The sequence below is a fragment of the Notechis scutatus genome, chromosome 1 (assembly GCF_049901735.1).
Source record: "Notechis scutatus isolate UNSWTSFEM ecotype Mainland chromosome 1, rNotScu1.2, whole genome shotgun sequence".
NCBI lineage: Eukaryota > Metazoa > Chordata > Lepidosauria > Squamata > Elapidae > Notechis > Notechis scutatus.
In genome coordinates, this window is record NC_142009.1 from 274,923,458 (window position 1) to 274,941,033 (window position 17,576).

Genomic DNA, 17,576 nt, shown 5'->3' on the forward strand with positions numbered 1-17,576 from the left:
TGATCACGCCATCAAAATGTGGGTGCCTGGCAACCAGCTCATATTTACAACAGTTGTAGCGTCCCACTGCCATGTGGTTACTATTTGCAATCTTCTCAGTCATCTTCCCACAAGCGAAATCAACGCGGTATGTTCTGACCCAGGCTTCATAAACCGTAATTAATCACAAGCTTGTTTTTAAAGCAAAACCTATTTTATTGCAATGTTGGGAATTGTTTCCATTCCTAGCCGGATCTTAAGCACACACCTTTCAGTTCTGTGGAATGCTGCCAAAACCAGAAGTAACCAATTAACTCTAAAAGAAACCAACCAAAGTACAAAACAAAAAAAAACAAAAAACCCAATCAAAGTACACAGGAGCTTCAAGGATGACTCGGAACAGATCGAACTACTTTGCTTCCTGCAAAGGTTTCATCATTGAGGTCTGACTTTTATCCCTTATGGGAGGGGCAATCACCTCCCAGCCTTACTCCCGAGTCGCCCCTTTTGTTTCAGCTGCTCTCGCCTTCTAGCAGCTCTGCGCACATGGGCACTGGGAACAGGCTCCCCTGGGTCCTCTGCCTCGCTGCTGCCAAACTCCAAAGGCTCCGAAGGCAGCACCCCACTCCCAGATGGTCCTGGCCCCATCCCTGCACTGGACGCAGGACCCTTGTCTGAGTCCTCTCCAGACTCCCCAACTGGTCCCCTTTCTTCCCCAACTGTCTGACTCCGCTACTGGCTGCAACGGCTGCTGGCGAACCACAACAGGAGAAGCCAGATTCAATCAACAACTACGTATGTGAGTCACTTAACAACTGAAGGGATTCACTTAAAACTGTGGCAAAAAAAGTAGCAAAATTGGGTACAACATTTAACAATCATCTTGTTAGCAATAGAAATTTTGGTCTCAATTGTAGTCATAAGTCAAGGACCACCTGTACTAAATTTAACATTATGCTTTTTTGAAACAACTAGGTTTAAATTATGTTTTTTTTTAAAAAAAACAAAAACTAACGTATTAATCCAGCAAGAACTAAAATTACCCACAATAAAACTGCTCCAGCCGGTTAGAATAATGGGCTCAGTTGTGGTTAAACTCAAGAACTGAATGACTTTACAGGTAGTCTTTGAGTTACAATGGCAAATGGAACCAAAATTGCCATTGCTAAGTGACATAGTCAAAAGCACATCACAACAATTCATTGCATAGTGACAGCTGTTCTGATGGTCCCGATTGCTCATGTTCCATGAGGAGCATACAGCCATTATGTGAGGGTTTCGTGTGACCGTCACTTCCAACTTCCTTGATTTGGAAACTGGCATCACGTGATCGTGGCTCACTGCAATGTTATAACTGTGAACCATGCACTTAGCAATCCGGTTGCAATCAAACGATCAGGGGATGTTGCCACAATCGCAATCACGAGGATTTGGGCCCCTCATTCAGCACCATTACAAATTTGAACAGCTGATGAAAACATTGTCATTACCACCTGTAATCTCCTTGGTAACTTTTGGGGTGAAGTAAGGATTGCTAAATATAATGATGTCCCCCCACAAAGCTATGCCTTACAATGACATTCAAATGCAGGATTGTGTACAGGATTTCATTTATTCCCTTGTGTTCCCATTGAGGTTTAGTTTAATCCTGTATATAATAAAAGAATTCAATATCTATTCCTAAACTATATACCTCATTTGATAATGGTGCCTGCTAATGTGCCTAACAATAACAATTAAAAAAAAAGAAAACCAAGAACTCTGAAGAGGCCTTAAATCATCATTCTTCGCAGAGTCGGCTAACGCCCATGTTTAATCATGGCCCAAGTAAACAGTATTTCACAGCAAGGACATAAATAAATGCCAAAATTATTCTAGGACTTCCAGGAAATCAACAGAATCAAGCACACTGCAGCCACAGATATTTCCAACATCTGTTTTTCTCTCTGAGAATATTATCAAGCTACATATGCTGAATTATTTCTAGTTAAAGAGTTGTATTACACAGACAGAATTCATAATTCAGTTTCTCCAAGATGACACCAATCCCATGCCAGTATTAGACAGTCAGACCTTAGAAACTAACAGATAACCCGAATTTTGTCTATGCTGACTGACTACAGCTCCTCAGGGTGAAAGGATTTCCAGTCCTATAATGGATGTAGTAGTAGTGGATTGGGGACATTCTGAATGTAAGGATCTGCTAATCTAGCATGGGATGAGTAAAACAGCCATAATGTCATTTATCCAGGTCTGCTTATACTATGAATCCAGTCACTGCACTTAGTAAAACATGGTTTATGACTCCGCATGTTAAGTAAACCCAGTCAATTATCATTTATTCCAAAAAAAGTGTCAAGCAAAGTGTAGCTTTGTTAATATCCCCTGCAGTATAAACTTAAAGCAACTTTCCCCAACCTGTTTTCTACTATTTCTAGAGGGCGCCAGGTTGGGAAGGCTGACCTACCAAGAGCAAATGTTTATAGAGCTGAAGTCTTCAAACTGAAGAAGCTTCTTGGAGGAAAATGCATTATCATGAATGTATTAACAGGATAGTAAAATTGCTTATGAAATTTTGCAAAGGGCTATATAATATTGTTAATTCCTTGCTAGACACCAGAACTTTATATTTATCAGCAAACTTTCCAGTCCAATCAGAGGTTGCTGGAGTCTTACCACAATGTCTCCTTTTGCTTCATGTAAGCAGTGAAATGCCAGCTCTTGATTGGTACCACCTCCAGGAAATATGCTTGAACATGCAGCTGTTACTAGGTTGTCCACTGTTATAGTTAAAAGAAAGTTTCACGGTGTTATGAAACAGATAGATGAAATAACATCCATTTAAGAAGAAAACCAGCAAATATATGTACAATTTGGCTGACGCACACAGAGAAGCTTCCTATGATTTTGTGATTAATGGTTCCCTCCAATCCTTAACTGGGAACCTACTGTATTCACATTGTGGTTGCATCCTAGTTTCTACATCACTTCTGCCCACTGGCCATGCCGGCTTGGGTTGATGGATACCAATGTTCCATAAAGCAGGGGTCTCCAACCTTGGCAACTTTAAGACTTGTGGACTTCAACTTCCAAAGCTGGCTGAGGAACTCTGGGAGTTGAAGTCCACAAGTTTTAAAGTTGCCAAAGTTGGAGACCCCTGCCGTAGAGAACCAAAATGGTTAATTTCCACTTTCATGTTTCCCAATAACAGGGATTCAACTTGATGTCCTGCTTTTTACAATGATATTGTCATATCCATCCCATTGCATTCAGGGACAGAAGAATACTTCTGTTTTATGAGAAAAATATGCCTCCAGGTCATTTTCATCCCTTACTGGATAAGCATTGGAAATAAAGAAGAAAATATCAAATTAGCTTCAATTTTGCTTTAGATACAGGAGATAAGTACAACTTAAGATAAGATGCGTGCATTATATGGGACAGCCAAGGAAAAGAGGGTGTAAAAATATAAAGCATGGCCTTTTTGGGGGAAGCCCCTCTTTAAGCAAGCCAATCACATTATGTTAAATTAAGTACTAATGTTCCTTTATGACTTGGCTAATATTTTACTTGTCTATTTTGGGACAGCATCTGTCACCGCATGATTTTTTTTTCTCATTTAACATTCTGCCCATGCCTAGTCTAATTTTTACTAAAGCTTTTTAAAGAGAGAATAAAAACAAACACAAATACAATGTAAGAAAAAAAAGAGAAAAAGAAAGCAAAGAGAAAGCAAAAAGTGCAAGAAAAGAATAAAAGTGAAAGAAAAATAGAAAAGAAAGTGGCTTCCAATATTCTTCACAGCAGGTATATTTTAACCTAAAGTTACATTATAATACCCTTTATTTCTAAAATCCATACCATCTAATCATCAAAACCATAATCACAAGTTCACAATTTTTATACAAAAATCATCTAGAATCTTCTCTGTACTTTCAACACTGGAGCAGATTTTAAGGAGGGAGGTGAGCTCCAGGAAGAGAAGCTGTCAGTGGAAGATCCCAAGTTTAAAAAACTCTGATCAGATTGGGTTGTGTGCTTCTGATAAATTTTTTTTTTTTAAAGGTGGGACGAAATGACGAAGAATAATAATTTTCAATTATTACAATTACTCTCAAGTTTCCCACTTTTCCAAAGATTTTTCACTTAGAGTTCCTTGCTCTCATGCAAGCTTTAATGAATACAGGTAGTTCTCCGCTTGCAACTGTTCATTTAGTGACTGTTCAAAATTACAACATCACTGAAAAAAAGTGACATGTCCGTTTTTCACAATTACAACTGTTGCAGTATCCTCATGGTCATTCAGATGCTTGACAACTGACTCACATTTATGACAGTTGCAGTGTCCAGGAATCATGTAATTGCCTTTTGCGACCTTCTGACAAGTAAAATCAATGGGGAAACCAGATTCACTTAACAACTGTGTTATTAATTTAACAACTGCAGTGATTTACTTAACAAACATGGCAAGAAAAGTCATAAAATGGAGCAAAACTCGCTTAACAAATTTCTCACCTAACAACCTTTAATTTTGGACTCAGGTGTGGTCGTAAATTGAGGACTACTCTGCACTGAATCAAAGGTCATCAACTTGGTTGACTGTCCAGTGACTTTTAGAAGTTCTATCACCTTCCCCCTACCGTGTTTCTCATATAATAAGGCCGGTTCTTATTTTTTTTTGAGCCCTGAAAAAATGGCTAGGTCGTCTTTTCGGGGGTGACTTAATTCCGCCCCCTTGCATCTTCGGGCGGGCGGGCGGCGACAGCTTGGATGTTTACCTCGGCGTTGGTGGGGCACTTCGTATCGGGGGTCAATGCAGGCAGCACCATATCCAGGTGTGCAACAAAAGTACTTCCTAACGGCAAGCCCCCCCCCCCCACCATTCCCCCCCCATTTCGCATGTTTTAATATAGGCCTTAATTTGGGGGGAGGGGCTTAATTTCATTTCATGCCTACAAAACATGCTGGGACTTCCTATTGGGGGAGGCCGTATTGTTGGAGAAACAGGGTAGTTTTCATGGCCATTCAGATATACATATATATTTTTTTACCATTCTCCTGGATTGCTGGATTATTTTCCAGTTCCTCCCATGGCTGCCACACCAACTGCTCCTTGGCCACATCGGAGGCTGCCAGTGATCGATCTCGAAGCAGCGGGATTTCTGCTTGAAACCGAGACCCCACATTGATCCGCCTTGAACAATAAATGAACATCAACAAAGTGATACACAAAAGCACAGCCTGCTTATCTGAAACAAAGGACAGTTTCACGGGTGACCGTGATGTGAAATAGATATAATAATCTGTTCCCAGGTTTACTTCAACCATTTCACAACTGCCTCAAAATAAAAGAGTCTTCTTTTATACTCTTAGCAAGCCAACATATGCTAATTAGGAGAAATGTTTTAAAAATAGAGGAAAAAATCAGAAGCTTTCAATAAAGAAAACAGCTGTAATCTGTTTACTTACATATAAGACGACCCAAATATAGCTAATTGCTTTGCATATGCTTTTATCATTCTATACAACTCATCTGCTATGTGATAATTGCTAAATATGTTATTAAAATGCTAAGTAATAATTATGGAAAAATTAGTCCAAGATAGGACTGCTTGTTAAATCTTCATATCAGACTTAACTTCAACTCCAGCGCCTGAAGCTTAAATCATTGCTAAACTGTTCCATTTATTCAGTGGACTTGGTATCACCATAACCTATTTCAGAGTAAAAGCAAGAGACCAACCCCCTTGCTAGAACAAAAGAAACAAGTAACACATACACATTTAAACAATTTCCACAACAGACATAAAAATGAATGTATAAGTGTGTGTGCTCATGATATTCAAAATGCATTTGTAGCAGGACTGCAATCTGCCATCTACAAACACGTGTGGCTAAATGATATCACAAATAAACATAATGCATGTTGAGTTCCTAGGTTATTTTGAAGAAGTGGATAAAACTATTAGTCTGGAAACTTGGCTTAGTTACATATATTAACAACATTATCCTGGAATTATTCAGGGTGTGTTTTGCATATAAAAGTGATTCTTTTAAGCAGGGGTCCCCAAACTTGGCAACTTTTAGACTTGTGGACTTCAACTCCCAGATTTCTCCAGCCAGCATAGGGAGTTCTGGGAGTTGAAGTCCACAAGTCTTAAAAGTTGCCAAGTTTGGAGACCTCTGCTTTTAGGCCATGAAAGAGGTTGGATTTCTCTTTCAAGACACTAAGAATGATCAGATGTGGTGTTCAAGTACAGTTTCTATCTACAGATACGGTTGTTGGATCAGAAGTAAGGCTCTTAATCATAGCCTCCTGCAACAAAGTGCAATTATGTCAAAATGACAACATGAACACACATCGCAACTTCAGATAGAAATAATGTACGTTGTGGGATTTGTATCATGACATCTTGTGTCACTCCCTATTCTCACCCTGTCATGGATGCCGATGTTCCTAATAAAAAAGCCCCTACATTCATTCTACATTCTTGCTCAATCGCTTATCCATTTCTGTAGGAAATCAGAAGAGAAAAAAATACTGGGCTCAGTCATTCCCTCTACTCAAAGCCCTTTCCATCAGATCAAAGGCAAGAGATTTTAACAGGTATATGATTATATGCTCAATTAGAACACCAAATAAAATGTCTTTTTTAAAATAAAATCTGCAAGATAGCAATTCTTACCCACTTGTCTATGGAGATCCTCAATCATCCAGGTCATGGTTGTCCCATGACCTCAGAACTGAAGAAGATTCTTGGATGAGAAGTGAAATGTCTTCAAGGAAAAACAAAGTCCAGTTGCTTTTTGAAAAAGCACCTTTGGGACTTACCCCCATATATTTGGAAGTGTCTCTACATTGAAATGGTGTTATGAACTAGCAGGAAACAGTGGTTTTTATTTTGCCTACTTCTCCATACTGATGAAAGAGGTCTGGTAGTTGAACTTAATAGTTTCACAAATGAAGGTCTTTAATAAAGCCTGTCTCAAGATACAATAGTGAAGGAAGAACCATTTTTGGTTTAAGGATCAGATTGCCCTGGGTAGGAAGGTACAGTACCAGGAAGCCTCATTCTTGCCGTACAATCCTCATGTGCACACATATATACAAATACATTTATTTACATTATGAGTAGGGAGTAGGTGATTCTCCAGCTGACATACTGTATCCTCAATATAGGTCACATTGCCTGAAACTATTGAAAAGTTGCAATTAAGCAGCCTCTTGAGGCCTCTACATTCTCTTACCTCAGTTCACATCCTTCCTTTCTACTTCAGCTTTTCAACTGAGCTGGGAAGACTAACATCTTCCTTCCTTCCTGGGCTAACAGAAGTTAACGTTCTCAACAAATTAAGTTAGGAAAAAGACCTCTCATATGACTAAGAAGACAACTCTGTCACTGAATAATGGGTCTCTATACTTTTTCAATTGAATACTTACGGTTCAATGCTGACAGGAGTGCACTCTCCCATTACTGAGAGGACAGGAGGAGTGGCTTCTGTACTGTCTACAAAAAAAAATCATTTAATTAAATATATAATCCAATCTATCTAAAAGACTGATGTACTGAGTTATATATAAAACTGTCATCTCAATACATGACAATATAGCAACTTAAAGCCATTATTTATTGAGGTCAAGTTTTGATTATAGACTGCACATAATTACCACAGTATAAACACATCTTCTCCAACCTGGCACCCTCCAGATTCATTGGCAATGCCCAGAATTCCCAGCAAATCATCCTGGGAATTGTAATGTAACCGGAGAATGCCATAATGAGAGCCTAGCTAAGCAGAAGCCAAGATGCTTTAGCCTGAACAAACTTTCCAATTTATGAGTAGTATCTACAACTGTCAGCTATTATCTATTCCTGGATAATAGATACCCATCCCAACCCACCAAGAATGTTGTCCAGAAACTTACTAGATCTGAGTAGGGTCCTGTGTGCAGCTTTTGGAGTAATTGGAGGTGGAACTGCACTACTACCAGTAGCAGAAAGGAAAGCATGGAAATATAGTCCTGAGCCCTCTCGTACTGGGCTGAGAATGGGCGGGGGAGTATAAGGAGGCAGCTCAAAGTTCCTATCAGAAGGGTGATCAGCCAGACGGACAGGTGAACGCAGGTGGCTCTGGTACGGTGTGATATTGGAATAGACTGGTGGAGCAATGAAGGTGCCAGGTTTGGGGGGTATGAAAAGAGGCTCTGGTCTTGGTCGTTGCTTTGGCTTCCGTGCAAAACCCTCCACTTCTTTTGGAGCAGTGCCTTCGTGCTATATAAACATATATAAAAAGAAATACGTTTTGTCTCTCATAGAGGAAAATATATTTATGTCTTCCCTGCATCTCTGAAACAACGAACTGTCCCTCATGTTCCTCTGTTCATAGAAATCTCTTCAATTCATTAAGGGCTGCAAAGGGAAAGGGAGGTGATTTTCTCTTTCCTCTGCCCTGCTTAGTAAAGGCGGGATAAAAATAAATAATAATAAAAATAAGCCACTGTTGGGCAGGTACTGTGAAGTGTGAAAGAACTGTTCAGGGACTGGGAGATGTAAACCAAGCAGCGCCTCAGCCAAAATATACTAGCATTTTGTTTGTTGTTTCTATCAGAACTGGGGGAGATGATGACTCAGCGGTTAAAGAGGCTGGGCTTGTCGACTGGAAAGCTGGCAGCCTGGGTTTGAGACCTGTGCAATAGGATAAGCTTCCATTCTTGCCTCAGCTCCTGCCCACTTAAGCAGTCCAAAAGCATGCAAATGCAAGTAGATAAATAGGTACCACTTCAGTGGGAAGATAACAGCATTCTGTGTGCTTCGGCTTATAGTTATGCTGGCCACACGACCATGGAAGCGTATTTGGACAACGCTCGCTGCCTCGGCTAAGAATCAGAGAGGAAGACTGTCCCCTAGAGTCAGAAATGACTGGACAGGGGAAACTGTTACCTAATCCATGTATTATTTCACTGCAAACTATCCAATACATACAGCTTCGATCCTCAAAGAGAACACCCCTTAGTCTTTCCTAGTTTCCCTTTATCCCCTCGAGGAAAGAACTGGAGGAACAAATCAGTCACTAAGTCAACCCAGCTTTGATATTAAATACTGCACAGCAATAAAAATCTATTGCAATTTCTGAACCAGGTCAAAATAATTGTCTACAACCTGAGACCCTCCGAGTAAGTTGCCTCAACCAACAGCTAGAAGACTCCTTGTTCATGGAAATATAGAGCTAGAAAGAATTTAGGCCAGCAAGCCCAACCTTTTGTGTCCCACATGAAACCAAAGCAAACTGCCTATGACAGCCAGAGGTTCTGTTACTATCTGTACACATTCATTGAAGGGCAACCCACCATCCTCCTTAGCCAATGACTTCACTGTTAAAACACTCATCCTGTTTCCTAAGACTAAGAGAGGATTGCCTTGGGAAGGCTGACTGTCAACATAAAGGAAAATGTATGCAGAAGATTAACATCTCTAGCTCAGAGGATCTATACAGCCCTCAAATCTACCTGAGCTGATGAGTCCATATTCAAATTACGATTAGACCTCCTCCGGGTGACAATCACAGAAGGCTTGCTCTCTGCAATCCCATGATCGTTAACCAGGAACCGCTGCTGCTTCCCATCCTCGCCCTTTTCCCTGGTGGTATCTTGAGCATCCAGCTTCTTCACTGGCACAGACACAGGAATAATGAGAGGCACATGGCTGTTATCCTCTCGGACTCTCTTTTGCGCTGGGGAAGAGCTGACAAATTCTACAACACTCCTTGGTGCAGCAGCCGTTGCCTCACTCTTGTTTTTTTCTTCTGACATTTCAGGTTCCTGAAATCAAAGAAAGCATGTGCACATTAAGGTATTTTGGTCTTTGAAAATGACACACTGAAAACTGATACTGTCTCCTTCCAGTGAGTAAGGGAAGTAAATCGGCCTTCCTTTCAATAGATAACATCTCACAGTGTAGCAAACCATGGTTTGTTTTAAGCATGATTTGCTAGAAAAAGCAATTGTTCTTCACTTATAGTTATGTAATAAACCATGCCCTACAAACATATCAAGCTAAGCCCAAAACAAATCACATCTTGTCAATGTGGACAAGAGCTAGAGATGGGGACAACTAGCCTTCAAACAACAGAACTAAGTCAAAAAGAAATTACTGTTCAGAAACATACAGAGTTAAAAATTGCAAAGATAAAAAGTTGAATGCAACCATTCATAATAAAAAATACACAGGCACTCAATCCTCTTCCTTCAGCCCATTAGGTCTTACCACTTATACTATTTCTTGTTTATATACCATGGCTTGATAACTTTTTTTTAAACAGCTTACAAAATTACCAAGTAAAATCCCAACAAACCATACTAAAATATCAAACTGCAGACGAACCAAATCAATTAACAATTAATTCACATTTTGTTTTGTTTTCCACTTCTGTAATGGAAAAGGTGGCTATTTGAATCCTGTAAATAATTAAGGGCCATTTTCTTAAAAGTTCATTGGTGAGAGACAGCTTTTTCATGAAGAGGGGAAACCTGGCTGGACTTTCCAAAACGATCTACATTCCTGTTTTCCCCTTGTGGAATATTTCTCATAGGGCTGCTGGCAGTAGATGGCACTCTGGAAGGCATAAATGCTTAGGTGTGCATTCAGACTCTCCTTTTCCCTAGATGTTCTCCAGATACCTTTATCTCTTTGAGTATTCTGGGAATATTCTTTTAGATTGTATCATTTTAGTGAAGAATGGCACAGGCAAATGTCAGTAGTACATAATGGGTAATATCTGGTGCTTTTCATATGAAGACAAATGCATAAGCACCTCTTTGGTTGTAATGAAACACATCAACACACAGGTTGACCCATGCTTTGACCTGGCTCTGATGACTACATTATGAATAATTTTCAATGCAGCTTCCAAAATGTTGCACCCTTCCACCCAACATGCCTAAAATAAAATGCTTTCTTCTTCAGCATCTAGTTTGAAATTATCCTAAAACTGGGCTTAATTTATCAAACAAAGTAATCCATTTTACAAGTATGCACCCAAGCAACTGCAAGCCTCAAGCTTACGCAAGCACTTGATCCTTTTATTCCCCCAACAAAAGGGGATGGCCAGAAACTTCCAACAACCTTTGTTGAGTGAATCTAGGTATGCAGGAGAAATATTACTCTGAAATTAGTCTGCTAGGAAAGAAATAATTTCACCATGGAAACAAAAATCGTATCGTTTTAGGCATAAGTGGGTGAACGTGTAGAAACGTCTGGAACACTAGACTGGAATTATTTATATGCAATGCAGATCAAAGAGTAGGATATACTATTATGTAATGCACTGGTGTTACACACAATGGAATACCCAGGTATTCCTCTGATTGCATCTAAACATCAAATGAAATCTACACTTGTCTATGCCATCCTTCCCAATTTGCTGTATTGCAATATTTCTGAAATAAGACTCTCATAATTTCCTATTAGCATGGCCAAGGTTATTTTTGGAATGATTAGTACGGTATAAGCAATCAACCCCAAAAGGAGCATCACAGATTAGTTATATATTATATACACAGCCCGAGTTGTGTGCTTTTTTCTTTGTTTACTAGGCATATATCCTATGTGCATAGATCGTGCTAGAGACAAGATGAAACATAATCATAAATATGGCAGCTATCTGAAAGGTCGTGTTCTATTGAAGAAAATGCATAACAAATCTTTGAGCAGTAGGCAAGAGAAATTCAGTTATCATGGTTCCAAAGACCATGCTATTACAGCCAAAAGTAGTGAAATCAAGTTACTAATGTACTTTTAAAGGGGTCGTACTTCTGAAATCAATGGAATATTGGCATGTGGTACTATCCATAGCAAAACAATGTAAACTTTAAAAAGTGAGTGCACAAAAAGGAGATTTAGAAGCCTTTCAAATTTCAACTAAAATGAAAAATATGTTATCTCGTATTCCTGAGAAATCTCAACTAAACATTTTCTCCAAACTGTTTGGGGCTTGTTCCCCAATTGTAATTTTAATGTTAAGCAGTTTTTCAGGCAACTGAACAAATTAAAAACGATGGGATATCGGAGTAAAGTAGACACTAGAAAAAAACAAAAAAAGGTCAGAAAGACATTATTATTTAAAAAAAAGAAGAAGCTTTGTGGCCACCTCAATATGGCAAAATATTGTGTAAAGTTCCAATGTTTCATCAAGCAATTTGCTTAAAATACACCAAAAGAAATGAGACAGGAATGGGGAATGCAATTAGTACTCTGGCTACAACTAAACAGAGAGCCCAAGATTTCAAAGTATGAGAGAGATCTGGGGGGACGGTAAGGGGCTTTGAGTTAGCATTGACTCCTGACAACTGCCTGGACTAGTCCCTGCAAGTTTTCTTGGCAAGATTTTTTAGAAATGGTTTGCCACCGCCTAGACCAGGGGTGTCCAACCTTGGCAACTTTATGACTTGTGGACTTCAACTCCCAGAATTCCTCAGCCAGCTTTGCTTAAAGTCTTAAAGTTGCCAAGATTGGACACCCCTGGCCTAGACAGAGAAACAGTGACTGGCCAAAGCTCATCCACCTGGCTGGAACTTATTGTCCTGTTTCTAGCCTGGTACTTATTTAACCACTAAGCCAAATTGGCTCTTATTGGAGAGAATATAAATAGATATTCTGTGTTTTTATTATCATAAAAATTTAAGACCCCAAGATTGGGAGATTGCTGAATATATAATGGCAATTTATTTCTACATTGAATTAATAGAAGTCACAAATAGTTAGAAATTTGGAAAACATGCAACCGCTTAATTTCCCATTATTCCTACTGCTTAGAAAATGGATTTACATGCTAATATTTATACACAGGGACTGACGGTATATTCTATTCTATTCTATTCTATTCTATTCTATTCTATTCTATTCTATTCTACTCTACTCTATTCTATTCCTATTTCTATTCTATTCTATTCTATTCTATTCTATTCTGCCTGCCTATCTAAAAAAAACCTTCTTCAATTAATATACAAGTTTATATGTGCTTCCTAAGATTTTTCTCTCTCCTCTCATTCTTTGCTCTCTGGATATTAAAGAAACAGAAAAAGTCAATAGCTATTCTTTTTTTAAAAAAAATGCACAGTACACTGGCTAATTCAGTGCACTGGTTAAATAATATATTTTTATATTTTTAGATGAAAAACACAAATCTTTTGTCCCATGGCGAAGAGGAAAAGCAATAACAAAGCCACCTACAATAATGCCATTGGATATGGCACTATTGTAAGTGGCTGTGTAGATAGTTATTGTACAGTTGTAGTGCTATTGTAAGTAGGTATTTTAAAAAAGAGAGTTAAAGCTCAAAAGATACAGGGAGACAAAAGTATGCTAGACTTGGGCAGAATCAATGCAGGTTTAGAGAGGGGCGAGAAGAAAGACTAGGTAACTATGCCATTTAGGCACTAGAACTTATGTGCTTTGTCTAACTATCACATCAATCTGTTACTTGAAGAGAATTGCAAGATTTTGGAGATAGTTGTTTTTGCAGGAGTTATTCAAAAGGAATTTGGAGAACAGAGGCCTTGGTTATAGGAAAGTAGATTCCATCTGAGTATATTAAGAAAAATCCTTATGATAAAAATAGTTCAGTGGTGGAACTAATGATCTGTAGAAGTGTCTTGCTTTCTACTTTGACCAACTTACTGTTGGGAACAAGTAGGCAGCTGGACTTCTTGGCTTGTGGCCCTTTCTTATTTAATGACTCTGGACCTCAAAGTCCCTTATTCATCTGTGGACTAATATGCCAAGATTCTTAGCATGGTGGAAATTATGGACCACTGATTAGCCAAGTCAATTTGCTGTCACCTGACTGAGAAGTGCTCAGTCTAAATCCAGTAGCTGGATTGTAGATTTTCATTTCTACTTTCCTTCCAAATGTGCTTTCCTTCCATTTATAAATATAAATGGTGTAACTGATTTGAGAAAGAGAACAGAAAGATGCTTCTCTCAGGCAGCCATTCTTGATTTGACTGTCCATTTCTATTCTGCAGAAAAGGATAGTCCAGTGTTTTTCAAACTTGGCACCTTTAAGATGTGTGGCTGTCAACTCCAAGAATTCTGAGAGTTGAAAAGCCCACACATCTTAATGATGCCAAGTATGAAAACCACTGGGATACACCAACTATCCTTGTCGATTTGAGTATGTTCATGTATTTTCTCCTCTCCTTCAATTGCCAGAAATACGGTATGTGAGGAAAACAAATAACAAACCACTGAAAATGAAACAAAAGGTTGTGAAGACACACAACTCTGAAGAAAACAAATAAAGTGGCTGCCAGCTACTTCTAACACTTCAGGAAATGAAGAAGAGTAACAGTTACAGAACAAGTCAAGAGATATCACTTACCCTGACATTCTGAAGAGAAGCCAACTCCACAGCTTTCTGAGCCAGAGTTAAGAGGTTGGCCTCTTGAGAAATACGCCGTCTCCTACGGGTACTCTGGATGACTCCTCCTCTAACTGCACCAAAGTCGTTGGTTCTCGGACCAATGCCATCAGCGGCAGCCACCTGTTTTCCTACTTCTTGGGCATTCTCATACATGCCCATCATCTCCATATCTGGGTGGCTGGGTTGACTCCCTGATGGCATATCCCCATGCTCTAGTTCTGCCCTACTTAGTTGCGAATAACTTTCTTTGTGACTGAACATTTCAGACGGAGGTTGGAACTGGACTTCCGGGTGTTGCTGCGATTGCCAGGGATGGGTTGGCACAATGTTCCCGGGGTACTCCTCAGCTGCCTTGGAGACCAGCGTTCCTTCTCCAGAAGGTGCTGGTGGGACCCCTTCCTTGGAGAGCCTGCGCGATCTCCTTGGGAGATTGATCTGTGCCTGTGGTAGAACCGCCTGGGGATTCTGCTCGGTCAGAGCCTTCAGCAACTCCTGGTTCCTCTCGGAAACCGGGTGGAACTGATGGGGAACCATATGATGCTGAACAGGCTGGGAGGGTGCTCCCAAATGTGACTGTGGCACAGAAGCTGATGGCTGAAGGCCAAAAGTCTGCACTCCTGCCTGTTGTTGGTGGTGGTGATGGTGCTGCTGCTGCTGCTGGGAATAATAGTTTTCGAACAGCTGCAACTGTGGAAGAGCTTGCTGTTTCTGCTGGGCAGTAAAAGCTGGGCTGGAAGATGCGGGAGCCTGCTGAAGAACATGCAATAACTCGGGAAGACCCTGCTTCTGTCCCTGCTGACCAAAAGCCAGCTGAAAAGGTTGCAAAGAGAGGCTTTGATTTTGTTGTTGCTGCTGCTGCTGCTGCTGCTGCATTTGCTGGAAAGAGCTCATCTGGGCCTGCTGCCTGGCCAATGCTTGCTGTTCCAACTGGGCCTTTTGGGATAGCATCTGCTGGACAGCATCCCCATACAAGTCCAGCTGTGATACCACTCCCCCTTTCTCCCGGTTTCTTTTCAGGGCATCTGGGTGGCCATAGTAATCTGGGATGCTGGCGTTAGGATGCCCTCCTTTCTGGTTGCCACCATAAACTATGCCATGGTTCCACCCTCCGGGCTGCGGCTGCCAATTGGCCTCACTTCGCTCAGGCAACCGGTTTCCTATTAGGGAACTCTGCCACTTGACAGCAGCCAGTTGCTGGGGGGTCATCCTCACCTCCCCTCTGTCCTGATATATTGAATTCAGCAATGCAGCATTGCTGGGGACGCTGCTGAAAACCCCAGCCTTGGCCAGCTCCATGGACTGGGTGGGAGGGACATTCCCTCCGTGGCCGTAATACGGTCCTTCTTTTAGCTGCTGCTGCTGCTGCTGCTGCTGAGCTTCTTTCAGGAGAGCATCTTGCTCACTAAAAAATCCAACCCGCTTTCCAGTTCTTTTGTTTGAAGTCTTGGGCTGAGCCTGAAGACTCATGATTCGGCGACGCTTAAAGTCAGATCAGCAACCAACCCATCGCCAAGGCAGGAGCAGAACGGGAGGTAGAACGTAGGAAGCCTACGAAAGGCTCTCTCCTCTTGCATCAGCTAATCTATGCAGAGTTGGAAGGGGTGGTGGGTCGCAATTGGTAGTTTAAAAGGAGGCCAAGGTCCAAAGGTTTTACTCCCTGAAACAGAAATGAGCACGGTTAATAGCTAAAATGGCAGAAGCGATTGGAGATATTCAGCTTTCTATCTATCTATCTATCTATCTATCTATCTATCTATCTATCTATTTAACAACAAACATATTTAACAACAAACATAAACATAAACCCAAAACATAAAACCTTTCCATTGTACAGTGTGTCAGTCGATACAAACCTTCTTGTGCACAATATCAAAATCCTTCCCTTCTAAATACATTATTAAAGTTTATATTACATAACTATGCATATTGTATTATATTATTATAAACTACTTATTGGATTTTACCGTGTTTCTCATATAATAAGGCCAGGTCTTTTTTTTTTTGAGCCCCGAAAAAATGGCTAGGCCGTCTTTTCGGGGGTGACTTAATTCCCCCCCCTTGCATTTTCGGGTGGGCAGCGACGGCTTGGATGTTGACCTCGACGTTGGTGTGGCACTTCGTATCGGGGTCAACGCAGGCAGCACCATATCCGGGTGTGCAACAAAAGTACTTCCTAACGGCAAGCCCCCCCCCCACCATTTCGCATGTTTTAATATAGGCCTTAATTTGGGGGGAGGGGCTTAATTTCATTTCATGCCTATAAAACATGCTGGGACTTCCTATTGGGGGAGGCTGTATTGTTGGAGAAACAGGGTACTTATAAACTACATCATCCTTTTCGAGCAAATTTCTGTGTTTTTTTTAAATATCTCAATTCATAATATCATTCATTTCATTATAATCCATTGTAACATATTATATTGTCTTATCTTTATCATATTTATGAGATATTCTGCTTTCTTAACTTAGGCAATTGTTTTAAGAGCAAGATACAGGTAGTCCTCAACTAACAACAGTTCGTTTAGTGACCATTCAAAATTACAACGGCACTGAAAAAAGTGACTTATGACCATTTTTCACACCTACGTCTGCTGCTGCTGCATCGCTGTGGTCACGTGATCAAAATTCAGATGCTTGGCAACTGACTCACATTTATGACAGTTGCAGTGTCTGAGGATCATGTGATTCCCCTTTTGCAAACTTTCTGACAAGCAAAGTCAGCGGGGAAGCTAGATTCATTTAACAACCAGATTACTAACTGCAGTGATTCACTTAACAACGGTGGCAAGAAAAGTCGTAAAATGGAGGGCAAAACTCCCTTACCAAATGTCTCACTTAGCAACGTATCTTTTAGGCTCAATTGTGGTCGTTAAGAGAAGAACTACCTGTACACCCAAAAGCCTTACATTTTCTGGATCTCTCTATTTGAAGCAGACCAAAATACAGGCACTCCTGGTTTAGCAACTCAGCTTGGTCATTAAGTGTAGATGTCACTAAGTAAAATCGTGACTGTCTTTTAAAATTTTGCTTCTGATTTCCTTTGCTTTACAAACCTGCAGGTGCCAAATATGCCAGGACTAGTGGAAGCATTACTTTTTCAACACTGCTGTCTAACTGCAAACAAGCATTGTAACAAGGCAGTTGCTAAATGAGGACCGCCTAAGGTTAAAAGTGGA

At 40.3% G+C, this 17,576-nt stretch overlaps 1 protein-coding gene across 5 annotated transcripts in view; it reads right to left on the reverse strand.

Moving 5' to 3' along the window:
• Positions 1-17,576, reverse strand: part of MIDEAS (mitotic deacetylase associated SANT domain protein) — a 72,595-nt gene that overhangs the window by 11,818 nt on the left and 43,201 nt on the right. For all 5 annotated transcript variants that reach the window (XM_026671056.2, XM_026671055.2, XM_087951649.1 and 2 more), the window contains 6 exons: positions 14,359-16,057; positions 9,488-9,799; positions 7,907-8,252; positions 7,421-7,487; positions 5,031-5,173; positions 2,656-2,759 (listed from right to left, as the gene is read on the reverse strand). In XM_026671056.2, coding sequence (XP_026526841.2) covers positions 2,656-2,759; positions 5,031-5,173; positions 7,421-7,487; positions 7,907-8,252; positions 9,488-9,799; positions 14,359-15,867 — 2,481 coding nt within the window. In that variant the 5' untranslated portion in view covers positions 15,868-16,057. The remainder of the gene's footprint in view (positions 1-2,655; positions 2,760-5,030; positions 5,174-7,420; positions 7,488-7,906; positions 8,253-9,487; positions 9,800-14,358; positions 16,058-17,576) is intronic.